At 41.9% G+C, this 21,229-nt stretch overlaps 1 protein-coding gene across 1 annotated transcript; it reads right to left on the reverse strand.

Moving 5' to 3' along the window:
- Positions 1-1,006: 1,006 nt before the first annotated feature.
- Positions 1,007-7,757, reverse strand: RAP2B (RAP2B, member of RAS oncogene family). Its single transcript, XM_067737464.1, has one exon. The coding sequence runs from the start codon at positions 7,324-7,326 to the stop codon at positions 6,775-6,777; it is 552 nt and encodes a 183-aa protein (XP_067593565.1). The 5' UTR covers positions 7,327-7,757; the 3' UTR covers positions 1,007-6,774.
- Positions 7,758-21,229: the final 13,472 nt, after the last annotated feature.

Consider the following 21,229-nt stretch of genomic DNA (forward strand, 5'->3'; position numbering starts at 1 on the left):
TCTCTGTAATTCTGTGACTATTTACATTTAAAAAGCATGTTGTTAAATTCATGAGATATTCTACACAAAAGTCACTAGAGATCATTTTGCAAACTGCAGGAGGTTAATAATCACAACTCCCTTTAGTTCATATGGTTTTACAATAATTGCTATTATAGCTACTTCTTATAAATAGTTTGTTGCCCAACATTTCTTTCTCTGAGCTGGCTGCCTTCTCCAATAAGCACTAAAGGCTTGAGAGCAAGAGCTTCTGTATAAAATAACTATAAGCTTAGCAAACTTAAAATAGCTTAATTCTTTGGCACACTCATTTTTAGGAGATTATCTTTTTCAAAAGAAGTACTCTACCCTGAATCTTCTTTACATGAGGAGCCCAAAATAACCTTATGCCAACAGTTGCTTCTTTCTTTAAGAATATAACCTAAATTGTCCTTCCCTTTTTTGTTTCCTCATAGAAGAAAAATATAAAAACACTGAACAAATTTCATAAGTCTATTTCCCCTCCTCCCTTTGACATGAAAATATAAAAGTAAACTGACTTATTTCTAAATATTCAATTTTAGCTAATCTCAAAAAGTTAGTTGGAAATGATTCACAAAACTACACAGCTCCACATGCAACAAAACAACTATTAGTTACTTAAACCTCACGGGATCCATTTTTATTTGCAATATCCACATACCTTTCAAAGTAAAGTTCCAATTTTTAACAAATTTTACCTATTCTATTGCCTACCAGACAGACACACAGGATTCTATTATAACTGATGGCACAGGTAACTGTGCTTTTACACGTGCTCCTACTGTTTAATATATGCTATTCTCACAGCTTATGGTGATAAAAGCACAAAACTATTGCTCTCTTGCCTGGCTTCTGCCTATTTAAGGATTAGTCCTTACACCACAGCTAACAGTATATGCTCGATAAATGCTTGCTGAATAATGAATAAATCAGTTTCTCCTATGTCTACCAATTTCCACTGTAACCGTAGTCTTTTTTTTAAAAAAAAGATTTTTTTTTGATGTGGACCATTTTTAAAGTCTTTATTGAATTTGTTACGATACTGCTTCTGTTTTATGTCTTGGTTTTTTGGCTGTGAGGCATGTGGTTTCTTAGCTCCCCAACCAGGGATTGAACCCATGTTCCCTGCATTGGAAGGCAAAGTTTTAACCACTGGACCGCCAGGGAAGTCCCTGTAACCATCTTCTTAACAATCAAGGAATAATCTTGGGCCTTTTTGGGTACTTGTATTCTCAACGCATCAATATTTTCTACTTTAAAAAAAATGTTTTTGCTGTATTTGCACAATTACCACAAATAAACCAACCACACATCTTCAAACCTCTGATAAACTTAGGCACACATAATTTTGTCAGATAATGTTTAAAAAATAGCAAGTTTAGTCAATTGGACAAAAAAGCATGTACTTCCTACTCTATTTTAAGAAAAACATTTCCTCAGAGATTTCTGTTTAATACCAAAGGAAAAATATAAATAGTTGCCCCCTCCAATTTACAAAATAGATCAACACTCACCATTCCAAAAGATAAGACGTGTAATGAAACAAATGCACCGCACCGTTCTATGCTGTTCATTGTCAGGATGGATAACTATAGAACTAAATGCCATTGAATCGACTGATTCCTGGAAAGTCTGGCTAAGAAACTGAATGTATGTATTAACACACACACACATATACATGTTGACACACACATGTGCCTACTATGACCTGAAGATTTAAATTCTCAAATATAACTTTTATAAATACTTACTAGGAATCATAAAAAACTAAAATTCTTGCCTTTTAATCTTGAAGTAAGAGAAAACAAATACCTAAAAGTGTTCCCTTTATCAAAGATTTTTCAAAATAATTTTTTGAGAGAAAATGTTGATTCTGATTATTTAGGCCACACCCCTATTCTAATCATTTATTCACTTTTGTTACCTTCTGAATTAATACTGAAAACCAGAACCCAATTATTCACATACTAATGTGAACATGGTCACTCAGCCAGCAATGTGGCTTCCCCATTCACACTCCAGTTTAACATTCTTAGTGTAACTGGCATATGTCCTCAATAGCTACAGAATTCAGTCAAGATTATTCCATGACTTTGTGGTAGGCAGCACTCTAAACGTGTGACACGGGTCTTAAGTCTGTGTCCCTAAATATCTAGGTAGCTCTCAGTACTCATTTGGAGTTTGGACTAGATCATCATCAGTTCTCAAAATGTGGTCCCTGAAACAGCTCTATCAGCATCACCTGGAAATTTGTTAGAAATGAAAATTATGAGGTCGTATCCAGATACACTGAATAAGAAACTATAGGAAGAGCTTAGCATGACTTGTTTTTACCTCCAGGTGATTTTGATATATGGTCAAGTTTGAGATCCTCTGGACTAGATGATCCCTAAAGCCTTCTCCAACTATCAAAATCCTACTGTCATTAATTAGATCAAACGTATCTTCTAGAACTAGCACCATGTTCAATTAAATGCATTTAATTATTCTCAGTAGTCTGAGTAAAATATCATAATCAAACTTACCATATTCTATTATACAGTACTTAAAACTTTGCTACATTTTCATCAGGACAAAATTGACATTAGAAAGTTTTCCCAATTAAGTAGACACTGCAACAAATGTTTGATACCACTTTAACTCATGGTGGTGATCTCCAAGTTAAACCCTCATATTTATAAGTAGGGGCTTATTCTAGCTGTTGTGAAAAGTAAATAGATCCTTTGATGACAGTTAAGGTACAGGCATTTTGTATCTATTTCTCAAGACCAGCTGCTACATAGTGTTCTCTCACTTTCCCATCCCATCTCTGAGAAACATGAATATAAATCAAAAGGGGGTGCAATAACATGCTGGCGAAAACAAAACTACCTGAATAATTTGAATCAATGGGGCATTTTAGGATTCCCACCTATAGGAAAGGTTAACAAATCAGGAAGCATAAAGCCTCATACACTGAAAGAAGTCTAATCCTAAATAGATCTGGTCCTAAAATGTGATTCAGTGGAGTCTATTTCAGCAGTTAAGAAGGTGGACATTGTTGTACCTAAGAACCATAACTCCCAAATACAAAAATGTTAGACTTTCAGATGATACCTTCAACTTTTCTGAGGCTATTACAAAGGGAGGACAAAAATAATCCTTTAAGATGACATAAAGCTTGGATGACTGTCAGGGACCAAAAGGAAAAGCTGTTAAAAACTAGCAGGGGTCAAATTAAAAAGTTAACTTTTGCTCCCCAAGATAAAGGTTTCTTTTCCACCCAGTTTGTTTTGACAGGTGATTGCCTTACAACAAACTCCTCCCTCCCTCCCTCTCTCACTTCCTTTGACACTCTTAAGTCAGCCCAACTTTTCCAGGGAAACAAACGCTCTTATCTCTTCACACCATAATTCTAGAAGGGGTTCTTACTAGCCAAATAAACTGACATATTCTTAAAAACAATGTTTCTAATTTCTCTCAATTTCATCAAGAAAATATTGGAGAAGGCTACAAGATTCAATACTATTTTCCTGCTCCAGGGGTACACACAAAGTTGCTTTCGTTGAGAATCCAGAAAGCATTTATTTTACAGTATTCAGTAAAAGTATATTAAAATCTTCTGCCTTGCCATCCCAGACTGATAAAGAATTTAGTCATGTAAGTGACTAAATCCTGTGTGAAGATGATTAATGCACCCAGCAACCTATTTCATTTCCAATTTCCCATTTTCAAAAATTCCCTGTCAGGAGTATATACATTTCTTAAGTTAGTTAGATACTTGCCAGCATTTTATGTCAAAAGGCTTCCAAAGGTCTTCCCTGGTGGCGCAGTGGTTGAGAGTCCGCCTGCCGATGCAGGGGACACGGGTTCATGCCCCGGTCCGGGAAGATCCCGTGTGACGCGGAGTGGCTGGGCCCGTGAGCCATGGCCGCTGAGCCTGCGCGTCCGGAGCCTATGCTCGGCAACGGGAGAGGCCACAACAGTGAGAGGCCCGCGTACCGCAAGGAAAAAAAAAAAAAAAAGGCTTCCAAAAAACCAAAACAAAACTATAAGAAACAGTCACTAAATGCCTTTTAAAGAATCCTTTATATAGTACTTGATATATGTCTTAAGAATTTTCAACACTTTAGAGCTACTGAATCAACTAAATTTACACAAATGCGAGAATGAATCTTTGCAAAGCCTAAGTTTGAATAGTTTCTCCTAATTTCTATATTTAGCATATATACATTGCCTTCTGAGTTTGATACTAAACTTAAGTGAGATCAAGAGTGAAAGAAACGGCCTTAGGACCAAACCCAGACAGAATTCCCTATTCCTTCTCTGTGCTGGAATTCTGAGATGTCACCTGGGCAACGGACACAATATTTTAAGGCAAGATATGTTAATACAGCTTTAAAAAAACCTGTGGCCTGTAATTTCTTTTGGCTTCCTCAACAGAATAAATCCCTTTGTCAAAAGACCCTTCAAAAGACTTCACCTACACTTCATGGACCTAAGATATATCAAGTGCTCTTGATATATACAGTTATACATCTTCTTTTATTCTATGGAGATTATATTAGTAAAGTGGCCCTTAGGAAAAATAAAATACAAAATCAAAAGCTCACACTGCCTCCTGCTGTTAGAAGGAAAATTTCATGAGGTCAAAATGGTCTACAAACTGCACAGTGTAATGAGAGCAAGAGGCTTGTCTTAGTTTTTTCTTTTTCTCTTCTTTTGTAATCTAATGATCTATTTCCTAATCAAAGCCTCAAAAGGGTTGAGATACTGTCCACAACCCATACAAATGTACTGCAGAACACACTACAAGGTATGACTTCAGAATTGAAAATCATCTTCCCCAAACATGCTTTCAACTGGATAGGTGTTTTAAACAAAACAAAACACAACTAAAGAAGAATAAAGGAAGAAAGAAAAAAGAAAATTAAAAGCACTACCCTGTCTGACCAGGTGGATGGTTACTCTCCCAGATCTAAGGCAGTCTTAGCAGTTGGTTTCTCCCCTTCCTAGAGAAATAAACTATTCCAAGTCAGCAGAACAGATTCAATATCCAGCTCATCTTATAGTCAGAGGGTTATCACCATACCCCAGGGCTTCCTAGACTTTGATGATTTTTTTCCATTATTTAAGGAGTTGGGAGTAATGTCACCCAACTTGTCACTGAGACACTTCTCTCTTCAAAATTCAACAAACCACTCTTGAGGGCACCATGTACCTGCCCCTGTCCACCTCAATCATGATACTGTATTAAATCACTGAATATGAAACACAGAAACACAAACAATAATTTGGATTTGTTTCTTTAAAAATGATGTTTGTATTAAAAATCTTAAAATGAAGAGACAATGATTAAACGTGTGTCTGGAATTAGAAATTACAAATTGTTAGAATTCTCTCAGTACATCACAACAGTAAAATTTTGCTCTTTGCTTCTGGAGGAACACCCTATAACAGAAAACCAAACATTAAAAAAAAAAATTATATAAAAGGGGAGCTAAATACCTGAACATTGAAACAAAATGAAGCAAAAAATTTAAAAAAGAAAAAAAAAAAAACCATTGCAAGACAAGTAAATTACATTTAAAAGGAAATAATAAAAGAAATTCACCAAACAACAGGCCCTATTGTCCTGGCTCCTTCAGGAAGATTACTGAAAGGAAACTGGGAAGTGGTTTGGGGGGAATAGCAGATTCTGGGATCTGGTGGGAAGTTCACAGGTTGGCACCGGCTGGAACAGCTGAGTTTTGAAGGCACTCTGCAGACACAGGGGTGCTGGGGGCCCTGAATCACATTTATGAAGTCCTTGTACTGTATTTTAAAGAGCTAGTCATCAACACCATGTTACTGCCAACCAATAAGAACAAAAAAGCTAAATCTAAAAAACCAAACAAACAAACACACACACAACAGTACACACAAAAATGTGCAGATCTGTAACATTTTTTTTCACAGCTGATTAAAAAAAAAAAAAATACTACCGTTCTCCCCCAGACTCCCCTTTGATACAGTAGGTAAACAAAATAGATTTTTTTTTTCCACAAATATCAGCAGACACTTTCTGGCACCCCACACTGTATTGGCATCAGTGTTAACAGTCCCAGTTCAGATGTGCAATACTTCAGATTGGATATACTGTAACAAGAATCCAACTTTGCATAGACATCCTCAGAATCGCAGTCACGGGGTTGCCCTTCCAAGCTGGCAGAAAAGGAACCCGATCTTAATTTCCAGCTACTCCTGGAAAACAAGGAAAAAACAAAAGTTTCTTCCTCTCATCCTGCTCCTTCATTTGGTTCTCCCGGACTTCCTTCCGTGTATTTAAAACTTGGAACTAGAAAAACGGTTGTTGAAAGAAAAAAAAAAAAAAAAAAGAATTCCCCCTTTTCCACCTTCTCCCCATCCTCTTCCTCCCCCACCCCATTTTTTTTCCAGGCTGAAACTTTCGCTTGCCGCTGTCAAGCTGCCATACTGCGCCGCAACGGCTGCTTCAATGGGGAAATATGCGTCAACCAAAATCAATGAGAAACGTACATGCTGCAAAGAGCCACATTTCCACCGGGTCTCGGATGGTCCTGACGGGACACCCCCTCGGACACGGGTCAGAGGAAGGGGACGCGGCCACGGCGGCCAGCCGGGCTCCCGGGACACCCCGGCTGATGCAAAGTCGTCTCCAATCTCAAAGCAAGAAGAGAAATCACATTTAGAAGAATCGGGTGCGTTTGGCTTTTGTGCGCAGAGCGCGGCCGGCGCGCGGCAGCCGCGGGCGCCTCAGAGGATCACGCAGGCCGAGCAACAGCCCTCGTCGCCGTTGGGCTGAGCCGCGTAGTTCATCTGCCTCACGATCTCGGCGAACAGCTCGTCCACCGAGGCTTTGTTTTTGGCCGACGTCTCCATGAAGGGGCAGCTCCAGTCCTCGGCCAGGGCCTTGCCCTCGCCGAACGAAACCTCGCGCTCGCCCTCCAGGTCCACCTTGTTGCCCACCAGGATCATGGGCACGCGCTCGTACCGCTTCACGCGGATGATCTGGTCCCGCATGGGCTTGATGTCCTGGAAGCTCTGCTGGTTAACAAGGCTGTAGACGAGGATGAAGCCCTGGCCATTCTTGATGTACAGGTCCCGCATGGACGCGAACTGCTCCGTGCCCGCCGTGTCCAGAATCTCCAGCACCGACGGCGACGAGTCCACCTCAATCTCTTTGCGGTAGAAGTCCTCGATGGTGGGGTCGTACTTCTCGATGAAGGAGCCGGTCACGAACTGCACGGTGAGCGCGGACTTGCCCACGCCGCCCGAGCCCAGCACCACCACTTTGTACTCTCTCATGGCTCCGTCGGCGCTCTTACCGCGCCAGCCGCGGCCCCGTCGGGGCTGCACGCCGGAGGAAGGCTGGGCTTGGCGGCTGGACTTCTCCCCGTCCTCAGCTTCGCAGGAAAAACTAAGGAGAGGATGGCAGAGGAGCGCAAGGCGCGGAAACCACCAAGCGGGGACCGGGGGCCGACCTGCAGCGGCAGCGCGTCCCTGCGGCGCGGGTCCGGGGCCCCGCAGCAGCCCACGGCGGCAGCGGCAGCCTGGGCGGCGGAGCGGGAGGACAATGCCGGCAGCCGGTGCGAGGCAAGGACTGCAGCTTCTCGCCGCGGCAGCCCAGGAAGGCGAGAAGGCGGCGGCGGCGGGCTGCGGAGGCGGCTGCTAATTGCGCGCCAGGCCGGGACGCGCGTGGCATGAGTCCCCGCAGATCGTGCGCCCACCGCCGCGGCCCATCGAGCTCTCTCCCGCAGCCTCCGCGGGGCGAGGGCTTCCTACTCGCCGCGCGCAGCCCAGCTCTCCCCGCCCCGGCGAGCATGCCCAGTGCGCCGCCGCCGGCCGCGCCCGCCGGATCCCACGCTCCTGGTTTTCCGGAGGGCCGGGCGGGGGTGGGGCTGTGGGTGGGGCTCGAGATTTGATTCAGGACTAGCGGATTCGCGATAGGCGTTAGTCTAGGAGCCGGAGAAGAAATGTGTGTGGGAGGGGGGGAAGATGTGTGTGGGTGTTAAGAGACCGGCTGGGAGAGCGCCAGTGGGAGGACGAAGACCGTCTTCTTTTCGCGGCTTTGGGGTTAGTGCATAGGGGTCCCGGCTCTGCGAGAAGCGGGTGGGCGCGGCGGGCCACCCCGGGGTTGGGGTGGGCTGGCCTCTTGCCACCTCCCTTTATCCAAAGCTCGTGGACTCCACTCCCCGGCCGGCCGGCTGGTGTGCATCCCGGGACCGAGACCCAAAGGACATTTGGGGGTATGACTGGCAGGCGGAGCATCTTCCCCCACTCAAGGCGCGGCCCTTTCTACCCGGCCTTCTCTGGCCGACTCTTCTCGTACTTCATCCCTCGGACAAAGAAAAGAGGAACACTGGGTCTGAAACCCTGTCCCCACGAGGGAAGGTGCAGCGTCTAGTGACCACATTGGTCTCCGGGCTGGGACTCGGCGGGCCCCACCCACCTCCCCACTCAGCTGTGGCCAAAACCCGGAGAGCGGATCACAGCCCGATCCAGAAGCAGCGGCGGCGGCGCCCGCAGCTAGTCAGGGCATGCTCAGTGGGCAGAGCAGGTTTTGGGGCTTGGAAGTAGGAAGCTTGTGCACCACACACCCACACTCCAGCTCAGATTACCTCTCCCAGACTCAGGACCCATTGGCCCCGGGGCGCAAATCTCACACCCTCGAGTGTTCTCCCATTGGCTACTGCCAAGGTTTTATCAGTTTGGGCTGCTTCATTGGCTAAAAAGTAGCCTCCGCTCGTGATTGGTTATTTATAGAGATTGAGTTGAGAGGCGGAGGCACAGCTGTTCTTTCTCTGCTGCTCCCCCGCCCCCTTCCTCCCACTTCCCCAAGCTAGTCGTTTCGAAGCTAAGAGTGAAAAAATAAGGAATTTAGGCGGAGAGCTCAGAGCTAAATATAGTCCTTTGTTGGTGTTTTCAAGAGAGTCTGACTTTTTGGTGCCCAGTCACGACTATCCATTAAATGGAGCTGGTTACAGTTCTTGGTCCTCAAGAAACAACAAAGTTTGCAAGGTGTTTTTTTTTTTGTTTTTTTTCTTAGGGAGGGGGAGGAGCTAGGATGTGGAAATGAGCCACTGAATTCAGCTCACCCGGTGGGGTGGGGGAATGCCCAGGCTTGCCTTTAGAAAACGTCTTTGCTTTGGGGCGGGCATTCGCAAGACTGGGCTCGGCTCGCACTCGCGGGAGGTACCAGGGGGATGCCTTGACTTGTTCCGGGTCTCTCTCCTTCCTCACGAAGGAGAGATGTCAAGACCTGTCAAAAGACTTAGCGATACTAGCGTGAGCCCCAGGGCGAAGGGGTTGGGAGGGGACCGAGCTGCTTCAATCCTGGCTCCATATCCTGTCGACGCCACTTCCCACTGGTTTAACCGTCCGCACTGCAGGGATAAATCAAGCAGCGTGCTAACGCTTGGTTTCAATGCCTTAGTCCTGCCGTGACTCAGGGCTACGTTTGCCAGTTAACCTTCTCCGAACCCCTTGCCGTAGCTTGTAGTATGCGCGGCTGCAGCGTGAAGTCTTGGCCAAGGGACCCGGCGGGGCTCGGGCAGCAGCCAACGCCTTGGGTGGGGTAGGCGGAGCCCATTCCTGCCCCTGGCCCCACTATTAGAGGAGAGAGGGGTTATCAGAGTGCTTGGCTATAGTTATGCTTATATAATTCTCCAGAAACCTTTCAAGGCAAATTCCCCTAATATGGATTGAGAGAACCTCACATTTACCCAGCGTTTAATGTCTGTTAGGCGTTTTACATGTGCTATCTTATTTACTCCTTGTAAAAATAATTATTATACCTATTTTAAGGATGAGGAAACTGAGGCCCTAAGATGTTCAGTAACTGGCGTAAGATTTCTCAGCTAATGAGTGGCCACGCTAGGATCCCGACTCAGGTGTTTGGCTGCAGAACCTGGTCTTGTAACCATTAGGCAATACTACCTTCTCACAAGAAAGTTCCCAGATTTTACTCTTTCTTAGGTTGCATCTTGAGGTTGTATGATCAGACAGGCTCTTAAACCCAAGCAAGAGGGACCTCTGCCCACCCTGACTCTCTTCTGACAGTGCCCCTTCCTACAGGGTCAAGGAGCTTGAAACCTCTTCCAGACCATGCCCCCAGTAGTCAGAATTCTGGAATCCGCTACCCAAATAGTACCAAACCCTCTTCTAGGATCTGCTTGGACCTCTGAACGCACCCCTGTGTGCAGGAATGGGTCTCTGTTGGAGTGTGGATGGTGCTAGGACCTATGGGCTGAGGCGTGCCCTCCCAGGCACTTTGGGCCCCGCCTAAGTCAGCTTTCCCTTCCCTGCCACTTCCAGCCTGGCCCTTGGAGGAGTCCAAGAATTCGTGATTCACACCTGACCATCCAGGTCTTGCAAAGAAGTATCTGTCAAGGTGGGAGGATAGATCATATTTTAACAGTGTGTTATCTTGATTTGTAACTGAAATACTTAAGAGTAATGCTATGTGTGCCTCTATCTGTCCTCCTGCCCACAAATGTTAGGTGTGGTTATGAGTATGATATAGAAGAAAATGCTTTGTCCTTATAGGCCAGGTGTCTAATCTCAAGTATTGGATATCAATTATTATCTGAGACCTTGGGCAAGCCCCTCAGGTGCTCCTGACCTTAGTTTCCCTATCTATAATGTGATGATAATAAAATTTGCCCCACCCACCTAGCTACATGAGGAACCTTGGAAAGAATCTGATGACCAAATCCTTTATTTTACATCAGAGCCAGTGAGCAGAATTAGAACCCTGGTGTCCTGGATGCCCTTTGCATGGTGCCAGCCTACGCTCAGAGGAAATAATTAACAGATAATGGATGGAAACATGCTTTTAAAGCTGCAGCACCCCATAAATTCATGACAATCACAACCCAGGTGTCTTGACAGCCCTATCTAGAAGAGACCACTCTCAGGACTACGGGTAGCCATGCAGATGGGTATTTTTGAATCTTGGTGGCCTCTCTGGTACCAAAGAGCTGCCACACTTTGAATACTTTCTATTAGGGATTCTTTGATAGCAATTTTTATTACACTCCGATGGTCTCCCTCAGAAAGACTTCCACTGGGGCTCTGGGATTCAAAATGAAGTAATGAATGAAATTGCTGATGCACAAATTTTTAAAGTTGATCACTTCTTCTGGTGAAATTTGTTACGTGTCTTTATGTACCTCACTTATGGTATGAATCATAATCCTGAACCATATCCAATTATCTTGTACCATAATTATTTACATAGCTGTACCTTGTCATCCTAAGCACTGTGTGAATTCCTTGTGGTCAGGGTCCATACCTGGCTTATCTTTGGAGCCACCTCTGTCCCTCATAACACCTAGTAAGAGTGCCTACATAGGAGTACCTCAATTAATTATTTATGGGTATATGAATGACATTTTATCCCGTTTCCAAACTCTCTTTGTGGTAAAAGATATATTTATCTTTGGAGAGACATAACATTTCCTGGATCCTTAGAAAAATGTATATAATGTTTCAGTCTCCTTGAGTCTAAAAGATGCTGGGGTGATAAAGTCTATACTTGTATGGATGGAAACACTAAGTCAGTGCTGTCTGGGGGGAAAAAATACCAAAGCACCCAGTGGATAAACCCTTTCTCTGAAGAAGACTTCAGACAAACATTTTTGCAGATGACATACAAAAGGCATTTCTAGAAAATAATCTGAAGTAAAAGCTAACAAGTTAAGGACTGCTTAATCTTTCATATTGACCGTTACATAAACAATGGTCCCTGACAGTGCCCCTTTGCTTACACAGTGAGCTTTGCTTACACAGTGAGCTTCTGTGACACTGGTTTTGGGCCTTCAAAGAATTAGAGGGTTTGCTAGAACATGGATCTTTTAAGTCTTCCAGTAAATAAGTGCCCATCTGTCCTCTTCATTTATACAAAGTAGAGGTTTATTTCATCATGTTCATAGTTCTGGCTGGTTTGATCTACAGATAAATAATTCTAAAATAATTATTCTAATTTTGAAAATATCAAGGGTAAGTTGAGAGTGACCATGTATCATTATTTTAAAGGGAAGCTGGTGTAAGACTAAGTGTGCCTTGCAGAGTTCTCAGTAAATATTTAAGTGCCTGAACATGTTATAACATAACCAGATATCCACTAGTAGGCTTAGGATGTTTTATCAGTGGTCTTTAAAAAATAATCTCCAGTAATGCCCCTAAAAATATTTCGTCAGTCAGCCAAACCATCATCATTTCATACTCTTCATATTGCACTTTGGGCAGCCAATTTGTAAGAACAATGGCTTGTACTACCTATAATGAGATTTTGTATCTTTATGTCTTAAAAATTCCTAAAGTCCTAGCATGGTAACTAAAGAGAGACAAAGGTGTGCCTAGTTTTCATAATTTTATTGTCTGCTCCTTATCACGTGTACTCTGATTGGTTCCTTTCTCCTTTTGAAATTACTTTTCAAAGGAAAATGTAGGAGAGTCTTATATTTCAAATTAAATAACCCCTTAAAATCAGTCAAGCTTTTTACTAACTTTTTGACAGGCCCAAATAAAGAACCAGAAGAATCAAAATAGCTATTCTCAAGGCTATCAGATTAGTATTGAATAGTGATCTCAACATATACATTAATGTACTGTGTTATTTTTGATAATAAAAACCACTCATATCTCCATAAAGATGTTACCCTGGGCTGAAGTGTCACACACACCTAGGCAACTACCTCACAACTACTCAGTGGATTTGAGTTCTATCATAAATTCTTACTAATGGCTTGGCCTATTTTCATTCTTTTACCTGATTTTTTAAAAAGAAGAAAAATAAGTCTCTTCTAAGATAAACAGCCTGACCTTCTGTATAAGATCTCATATTTGCCTGAGACCCTGTTCTGTAGAGAAAGAACACAACTGGCTTAGAGCACCACTTTTATGTAATGAATGTATTCTCACTCAAGGGAAATTTTAAAGAGATTTCACTGATCCTGTTTTTCGTAGTTGAAGGCACAATTACACATCTTAGTCTGTTTAAGATTTGTCTCCTCAGACCCTCTATTCCAGAGAAACAAATATATATATAGCAAGAATGGGAGAAATGTCTTAGCTCCATTAAAAAGAACTTTCCTCTCATAAAATTGTCACTATGTGCAGATGATAAGATACTATATATAGAAAACCCTGAAGACTCCACACAAAAATTACTAGAACTGATAAATGAATTCAGCAAGGTAGCAGGATACAAGATTAACATATAGAAAGCAGTTGCGTTTCTCTGCACCAACAATGACATATCAGAAATGAAATGAAAAAAAAAATACCTTTTAAAATTGCACCCAAAAAAACATTAATAAAGGAAACAGAAAATGATTCAAACAAATGGAAAAATATCCCATGCTCTTGGATTGGAAGAATTAATATTATTAAAATAGCCATACGACTCAAAGCACTCTACAGTTTTAATGTGATCCCTATCAAATTACCCATGACATTTTTCACAGAACTAGAATAATCCTAATTCATATGGAACCACAGAAGACCCAGAATTGCCAAAGCTATCCTGAAGAAAAAGGACAAAGCAGGAGGCATAACCCTCCCAGACTTCAGACAATATTACAAAGCTACAGTAGTCAAAACAGAGTGGTATTGGCACAAAAACAGACATATGTATCAATGGAACAGAATAGAGAGCCCAGAAATAAACCCATACGGTCAATTAATCTTCGCTAAAGGAGGCAAGAATATACAATGGAAAAAAAGTCTCTTCAGCAAGTGGTGTTGGGAAAGTTGGACAGCTGCATGTAGTTAGAACACACCCTCTCACCATACACAAAAATAAACTCAAAATAGCTTAAAGACTTAAGATATGACACCATAAAACTCCTAGAAGAGATCACAGGCAAAACATTCTCGGGTATAAATCATACCAATGTTTTCTTAGGTCAGTCTCCCAAGGCAATAGAAATAAAAACAAAAACAAACAAATGGAACATAATCAAACTTACAAGCTTTTGCACAGCAAAGGAAACCATAAACAAAATGAAAAGACAGCCTAGAGAATGAGAGAAAATATTTGCAAATGATGTGACTGACAAGGGCTTAATTTCCAAAATATACAATCAGCTCATACAACTCAACAACAAAAAAACAAACAACGCAATCAAAAAAATGGGCAGAAGACCTAAACAGACATTTTTCCAAAGAAGACAGATGGCCAATAGGCACAAGAAAGATGCTCAACATCACTAATTATCAGAGAAATGCAAACAAAACTACAATGAGGCACCACCTCACTTGGGTCAGAATGGCCATCATTAAAAAGTCTACAAATAACAAATGCTGGAGAGGGTGTGGAGAAAAGGGAACCCTACTACAGTTTGTGGGAATGTAAGTTGGTGCAGCCACTGTCAAAAACAGTATGAAGGTTCCTCAGAAAACCAAAAACAGAATTATCATATGATCCAGCAATCCCATTCCCCGGCATATATCCAGTCAAAACTACAATTCAAAAAGATACATGGCCCTTCCCCTGGGAGCAAAGACTGCCACCATGTCCTGCCTGCCCTGTGCCACACAGAGTGGGCTGTCGCTCCAGGATCTTGCTTCACATGTGGGGTGCAGGTTCGATCCCTGGTCCTGGAGCTAAGATCCCACACGCCTTGCGGCCAAAAAACCAAAACATAAAAGAGAAGCAGAGGTGGAGGCAAGATGGCATACTAGGAGGACGTAGAATTTGTGTCTCCTCACAACTAGGGCACCTACTAGGCACCAGTGGGGGACCACAGACACCTAAGGGGACAGGAAGAGCCGCAAGAAACTAGGTAGGATGAGGGGTGTGGGAGGAGTGAAGGGGGAGGAGAAGTGGAGGCAGGATGGGACTGGTACCCTGAGGGGTGGCTGGGGGAGGGGGAGGGGAAGGACGCCTGAAGGGGGAAATTGGGGAACCATTGGGAGGGCAGAGGATCAAAAGGGAGTGTGGCCAGGTTTCCCCTGCCCACATGGGCCCCCGGGAACCTGCTGAGATCCCTGGCCTGATCCTCTGCCCACCTAGGCCCCCTCCAGCCTCATGGGTCCTGAGGGCGTGGGAGGGAGGGAAGGGACAGCAAAAGTAAAGGCTGGACCTCTGAGATAAGCACCCATGAGGGGTGGCTGGGGGAGGGGAGGAGTTCCTACACCCAGGGGGACCCACCCACGGTTAGGGGTCCAGCTGTGATGGGGGGAGACCCTGGGGGAGATGGTGGTGGAGGGACGTGGAGAAATGGAAGGGAACGGGGCCAGTGCTTTCCCTGTCCACATGGGCACCGGGAAGCCTGTTGGGCTTCTGGGCCTAATCCACTGCCCTTGGAGCCTCCCTCCTGATGTGCAGAGGCCAAGCCAAACCCCTACACATCCCCATCCAGCACCCTACCTCTACACTCGGAGACCCCCTCCAACAAGCTGGGCCTGAACCCCACCCACACACCCTCACTCAGGGCACTACCTCCAAACTCCGGAACTCCACACTTCAGAGGCCCTCCTTGTGGCGTGTTGCCACTCCCCTTCTGCGAAGGTCCTAAGCAGAGGCTCTGCCCCACGCTTGAACATTGCCCTGCCTAGGCCCCGCCCAACACTCAAACATCCCCCCCCGCACCTGCCTAGGTCCCATGCCACCCTAAACCCCACCCCTGCCGAAGTTCCAACCCTGCCTAAACTCTGCACGCACAGCCAAAGCTTGTTTTTTTTTTATTTTTCCTCTTAGATTGGGGTTCTGTCTTACCTTGTTGATTCATTGTCATTGATTCTTTCATATTTTTATTTTTCCTAATAAATCTTCTATTTTTCTAATTTTATTTTATTCTTTATACTTTGTTATTGTTCTCACCTTTTGGCTTGTTCCCCCCCCACACTTTTTTTATTTTCTTTTTTCTGTTGCAGTTTTATTTTACCTTGTTGCAGTTGTTTCTATTATAGTTTCATTTTACCTAATATAATTTTTATCTTTCCAATTTTATTTTGCTTTTTATTATTACTCCTTTTCTCCTTTCTTTCTTCCTTTTTTTTTTTTTTTTTTCTTTTTTACCATGCCATGATGCTTGTGGGATCTTGGTTCCCAGGACGGAGGATGGACACGAGCTCCTGTGGTGGAAGCTCCGAGTCCAAACTGCTGGACTAACAGAGAATATGAGACCCCAGGGAATATCAATCAGAGTGGGGTCTCCCGGAGGTCATCTCAGCACCAAGACCCAGCTCTATCCAACTGCCTGCAAACTCCAGTGCTGGACGTCTCAGGCCACACAACCAGCAAGACAGGAATACAGCACCATACATCAAAACAAAAATGAAATGACAAAAAAATATGTTACAGATGAAGGAGCAAGGTAAAAACCTACAAGACCAAATAAATGAAAATGAAATAGGTAACCTACCTGAAAAAGAATTCAGAGTAACGATAGTAAAGATGATCCAAAATCTTGGAAACAGAATGGAGAAAATACAAGAAACATTTAACAAGGATCTAGAAGAAATAAAGAGCAAACAGTGATAAACAACAGAATTACTGCAATTAAAAATACTCTAGAAGGAATCAATAACAGAATAACTGAGGCAGAAGATCAGATAAGTGACCTGGAAGATAAAATGGTGGAAATAACTGCCAGGGAGCAGAATGAAGAAAAAAGAATGAAAAGAATTGAGGACAGTCTCAGAGACCTTTGGGACAACATTAAATGCACCAACATTCAAATTATAGGGGTCCCAGAAGAAAAAGAGAACAAGAAAGGGCCTGAGAAAATATGTGAAGAGATTATAGTCAAAAACTTCCCCAACATGGGAAAGGAAATAGTCAATCAAGTCCAGGAAGCACAGAGAGTATCATACAGGATAAATGCAAAGAGAAACATGCATATTAATCAAACTGTCAAAAATTAAATACAAACAAAAAATATTAAAAGTAGCAAGGGAAAAGCAATAAATAACATACAAGGGAATCCCCGTAAGGTTAACAGCTGATATTTCAGCAGAAACTCTGCAAGCCAGAAGGGAGTGGCAGGACATATTTAAAGTGATGAAAGGGAAAAACCTACAACCAAAATTATTCTAACCAAAGAGGATCTCATTCAGATTGCATGGAGAAATTAAAAGCTTTACAGATTAGTAAAAATTAAGAGAAGTCAGCACCACCAACCCAGCTTTACAACAAATGCTAAAGGAACTTCTCTAGGCAGGAAACAAAAGAGAAGGAAAAGACCAACAAAAACAAGCCCAAAACAATTACAAAATTGGTAATAGGAACATACATATCGATAATTACCTTAAATGTAAATGGATTAAATGCTCCAACCAAAAGACAGAGACTGGATGAATGGATACAAAAACAAGACCCATACATATGCTGTCTACAAGAGACCCACTTCAGACCTAGGAACACATAGAGACTGAATGTGAGGGGATAGAAAAAGATATCCCATGCAAACGTAAATCAAATGGAAGCTGGAGTAGCAATTCTCGTATCAGACAAAATAGACTTTAAAATAAAGACTATTACAAGAGACAAAGAAGGACACTACATAATGATCAATGGATCAATCCAAGAAGAAGATATACCAGTTGTAAATATTTATGGACCCAACACAGAAGCACCTCAATACATAAGGCAAATGCTAATAGCCATAAAAGGAGAAATCAACAGTAACATGATAATAGTATGGGACTTTATCACCCCACTTTCACCAATAGACACATCATCCAAAATGAAAATAAATAAGGAAACACAAGCTTTAAATGACACATTAAACAAGATGGACTTAATTGATATTTATAGGACGTTCCATCCAAAAACAAAAGAATACACTTTCTTCTCAAGTGCCCATGGATCATTCTCCAAGATAGACCATATCTTGGGTCACCAATCAAGCCCTGGTAAACTTTAAAAAACTGAAATCATATCAAGTATCTTTTCTGACTACAACGCTATGAGACTAGGTATGAATTACAGGAAAATACTGTAGAAAAAACAGAGACATGGATGGTAAACAATACACTGGCTAAATAACCAAGAGATCACTGAAGAAATCCAAGAGGAAATCAAAAAATACCTAGAAAAAAATGACAATGAAAACACGACGACCCAAAACCTATGGGACGCAGCAAAAGCAGTTCTAAGACGGAAGTTTATAGCAATACAACCCTACCTCAAGAAACAAGAAACATCTCAAATAAACAATGTAACCTTACACCCAAAGCAACTAGAGAAAGAAGAACAAAAAAACGCCAAAGTTAGCAGAAGGAAAGAAATCATAAAGATCAGAGCAGAAATAAATGAAAAAGAAATGAAGGAAATGATAGCAAAGATCAATAAAACTAAAAGCTGCTTCTTTGAGAAGATAAACAAAATGGATAAGCCATTAGCCAGACTCACTGAGAAAAAAAGGGAGATGACTCAAACCAACAGAATTAGAAATGAAAAAGAAGTAACAAGTGACACTGCAGAAATACAAATGATCATGAGAGATTACTACAAGCAACTATATGCCAATAAAATGGACAACCTTGAAGAAATGGACAAATTCTTAGAAAAGCACAACCTTCTGAGACTGAACCAGGAAGAAATGGAAAATATGAACAGACTAATCACACACACTGAAATTGAAACTGTGATTAAAAATCTTCCAACAAACAAAAGCCCAGGACCAAATGGCTTCACAGGTGAATTCTATCAAACATTTAGAGAAGATCTAACACCTATCCTTCTCAAACTCTTTGAAAACACAGCAGAGGGAGGAACACTCCCAAACTCATTCTACAAGGCCACCATCACCCTGATACCAAAACCAGACAAAGTTGTCACACGAAAAGATAACTACAGGACAATAACTCTGATGAACATAGATGCAAAAATGCTCAACAAAATACTAGCAAAGAGAATCCAACAGCACATTAAAAGGATCATACACCATGATCAAGTGGGGTTTATCCCAGGAATGCAAGGATTCTTCAATATATGCCAATCAATCAATGTGATACATCATATTAACAAATTCAAGGAGAAAAACCATATGACCATCGCAATAGATGTAGAAAAAGCTTTCGACCAAATTCAACACCCATTTATGATAAAAACTCTCCAGAAAGTAGGTAGAGAGGGAGCCTACCTCAACATAAAAGAGGCCATATATGACAAACGGACAGCCAACATTGTTCTCAGTGGTGAAAAACTGAAACCATTTCTTCTAAGATCAGGAACAAGACATGGTTGCCCACTCTCACTGCTATTATTCAACACAGTTTTGGAAGTTTTAGCCACAGCAATCAGAGAAGAAAAAGAAATAAAAAGAATCCAAATCGGAAAAGAAGGAGTAAAGCTGCCAGTGTGTGCAAATGACATGATACTACACATAGAGAATCCTAAAGATGCTACCAGAAAACTACTAGAGCTAATCAATGAATTTGGTAGAGTAGTAGGATAGAGAATCCTAAAGATGCTACCAGAAAACTACTAGAGCTAATCAATGAATATGGTAGAGTAGTAGGAAAGTAGTAGTAGTAGTAGCAAAGTAGTAGTAGTAGTAGCAAAGTTAATGCATAGATATCTCTTGCATTCCTATACACTAATGATGAAAAATCTGAAAGAGAAATTAAGGAAATACTCCCATTTACCATTGCAACAAAAAGAATAAAATACCTGGGAATAAGCCTACCTAAGGAGACAAAAGACCTGTATGCAGAAAACTATAAGACACTGATGAAAGAAATTAAAGATGATACAAACAGATGGAGAGACATACCATGTTCTTGGATTGGAAGAAGGAACACTGCAAAAATGACCATACTACCCAAAACAATCTACAGATTCAGTGCAATCCCTATCCAAGTACCAATGGCATTTTTCACACAACTAGAACAAAAAATTACCCAATTTATATGGAAACACAAAGATCCTGAATAGCCAAAGCAATCTTGAGATAGAAAAACGGAGCTGGAGGAATCAGGCTCCCTGACTTCAGACTATACTACAAAGCTACAGTAATCAAGACAGTACGGTACTGGCACAAAAACAGAAATATAGATCCATGGAACAGGATAGAAAGCCCAGAGATAAACCCACGCACATATGGTCATCTTATCTTTGATAAAGGAGGCAAGAGTATAAAATGGAGAAAAGACAGCCTCTTCAATAAGTGGTGCTGGGAAAACTGGACAGCTACATGTAAAAGAATGAAATTAGAACACTCCCTAACACCATACACAAAAATAAACTCAAAATGGATTAAAGATCTAAATGTAAGTACAGACACTATCAAACTCTTAGAGGAAAACATAGGCAGAACACTCTATGACATAAATCACAGCAAGATCCTTTTTGACCCACCTCCTAGAGAAATGGAAATAAAAACAAAAATAAACAAATGGGACCTAATGAAACTTAAAAGCTTTTGCACAGCAAAGGAAACTATAACCAAGACAAAAAGACACCCTCGGAATAGGAGAAAATATTTGCTAACGAAGCAACTGACGAAGGATTAATCTCCAAAATATACAAGCCGCTCATGCAGCTCAATATCGAAAAAACAAACAACCCAATCCAAAAATGGGCAGAAGACCTAAATAGATATTTCTCCAAAGAAGATATACAGATTGCCAACAAATACATGAAAGGATGCTCAACATCACTAATCATCAGAGAAATGCAAATCAAAACTACAATGAGGTGTCACCTCACACCAGTCAGAATGGCTATCATCAAAAAATCTACAAACAATAAATGCTGGAGAGGGTGTGGAGAAAAGGGAACCCTCTTGCACTGTTGGTAGGAATGTAAATTAATACAGCCACTATGGAGAACAGTATGGATGTTCCTTAAAAAAGTAAAAATAGAACTACCACACGACCCAGCAATCCCACTACTAGGCATATACCCTGAGAAAACCATAATTCAAAAAGAGCCATGTTCCACAATATTCATTGCAGCACTATTTACAATAGCCCGGACATGGAAACAAGCTAAGTGTCCATCGACAGATGAATGGATAAATAAGATGTGGCACATATATACAGTGGAATTTTTCTCAGCCATAAAAAGAAATGAAATTGAGTTATTTGTAGGGAGGTGGATGGACCTAGAGTCTGTCATACAGAGTGAAGTAAGTCAGAAAGAGAAAAACAAATACCGTATGCTAACACATATATATGGAATCTAAAAAAAAGAAAAATGGTTCTGATGAACCTAATGGCAGGACAGGAATAAAGACACAGATATAGAGAA

Source organism: Pseudorca crassidens, chromosome 5 (assembly GCF_039906515.1).
Source record: "Pseudorca crassidens isolate mPseCra1 chromosome 5, mPseCra1.hap1, whole genome shotgun sequence".
NCBI lineage: Eukaryota > Metazoa > Chordata > Mammalia > Artiodactyla > Delphinidae > Pseudorca > Pseudorca crassidens.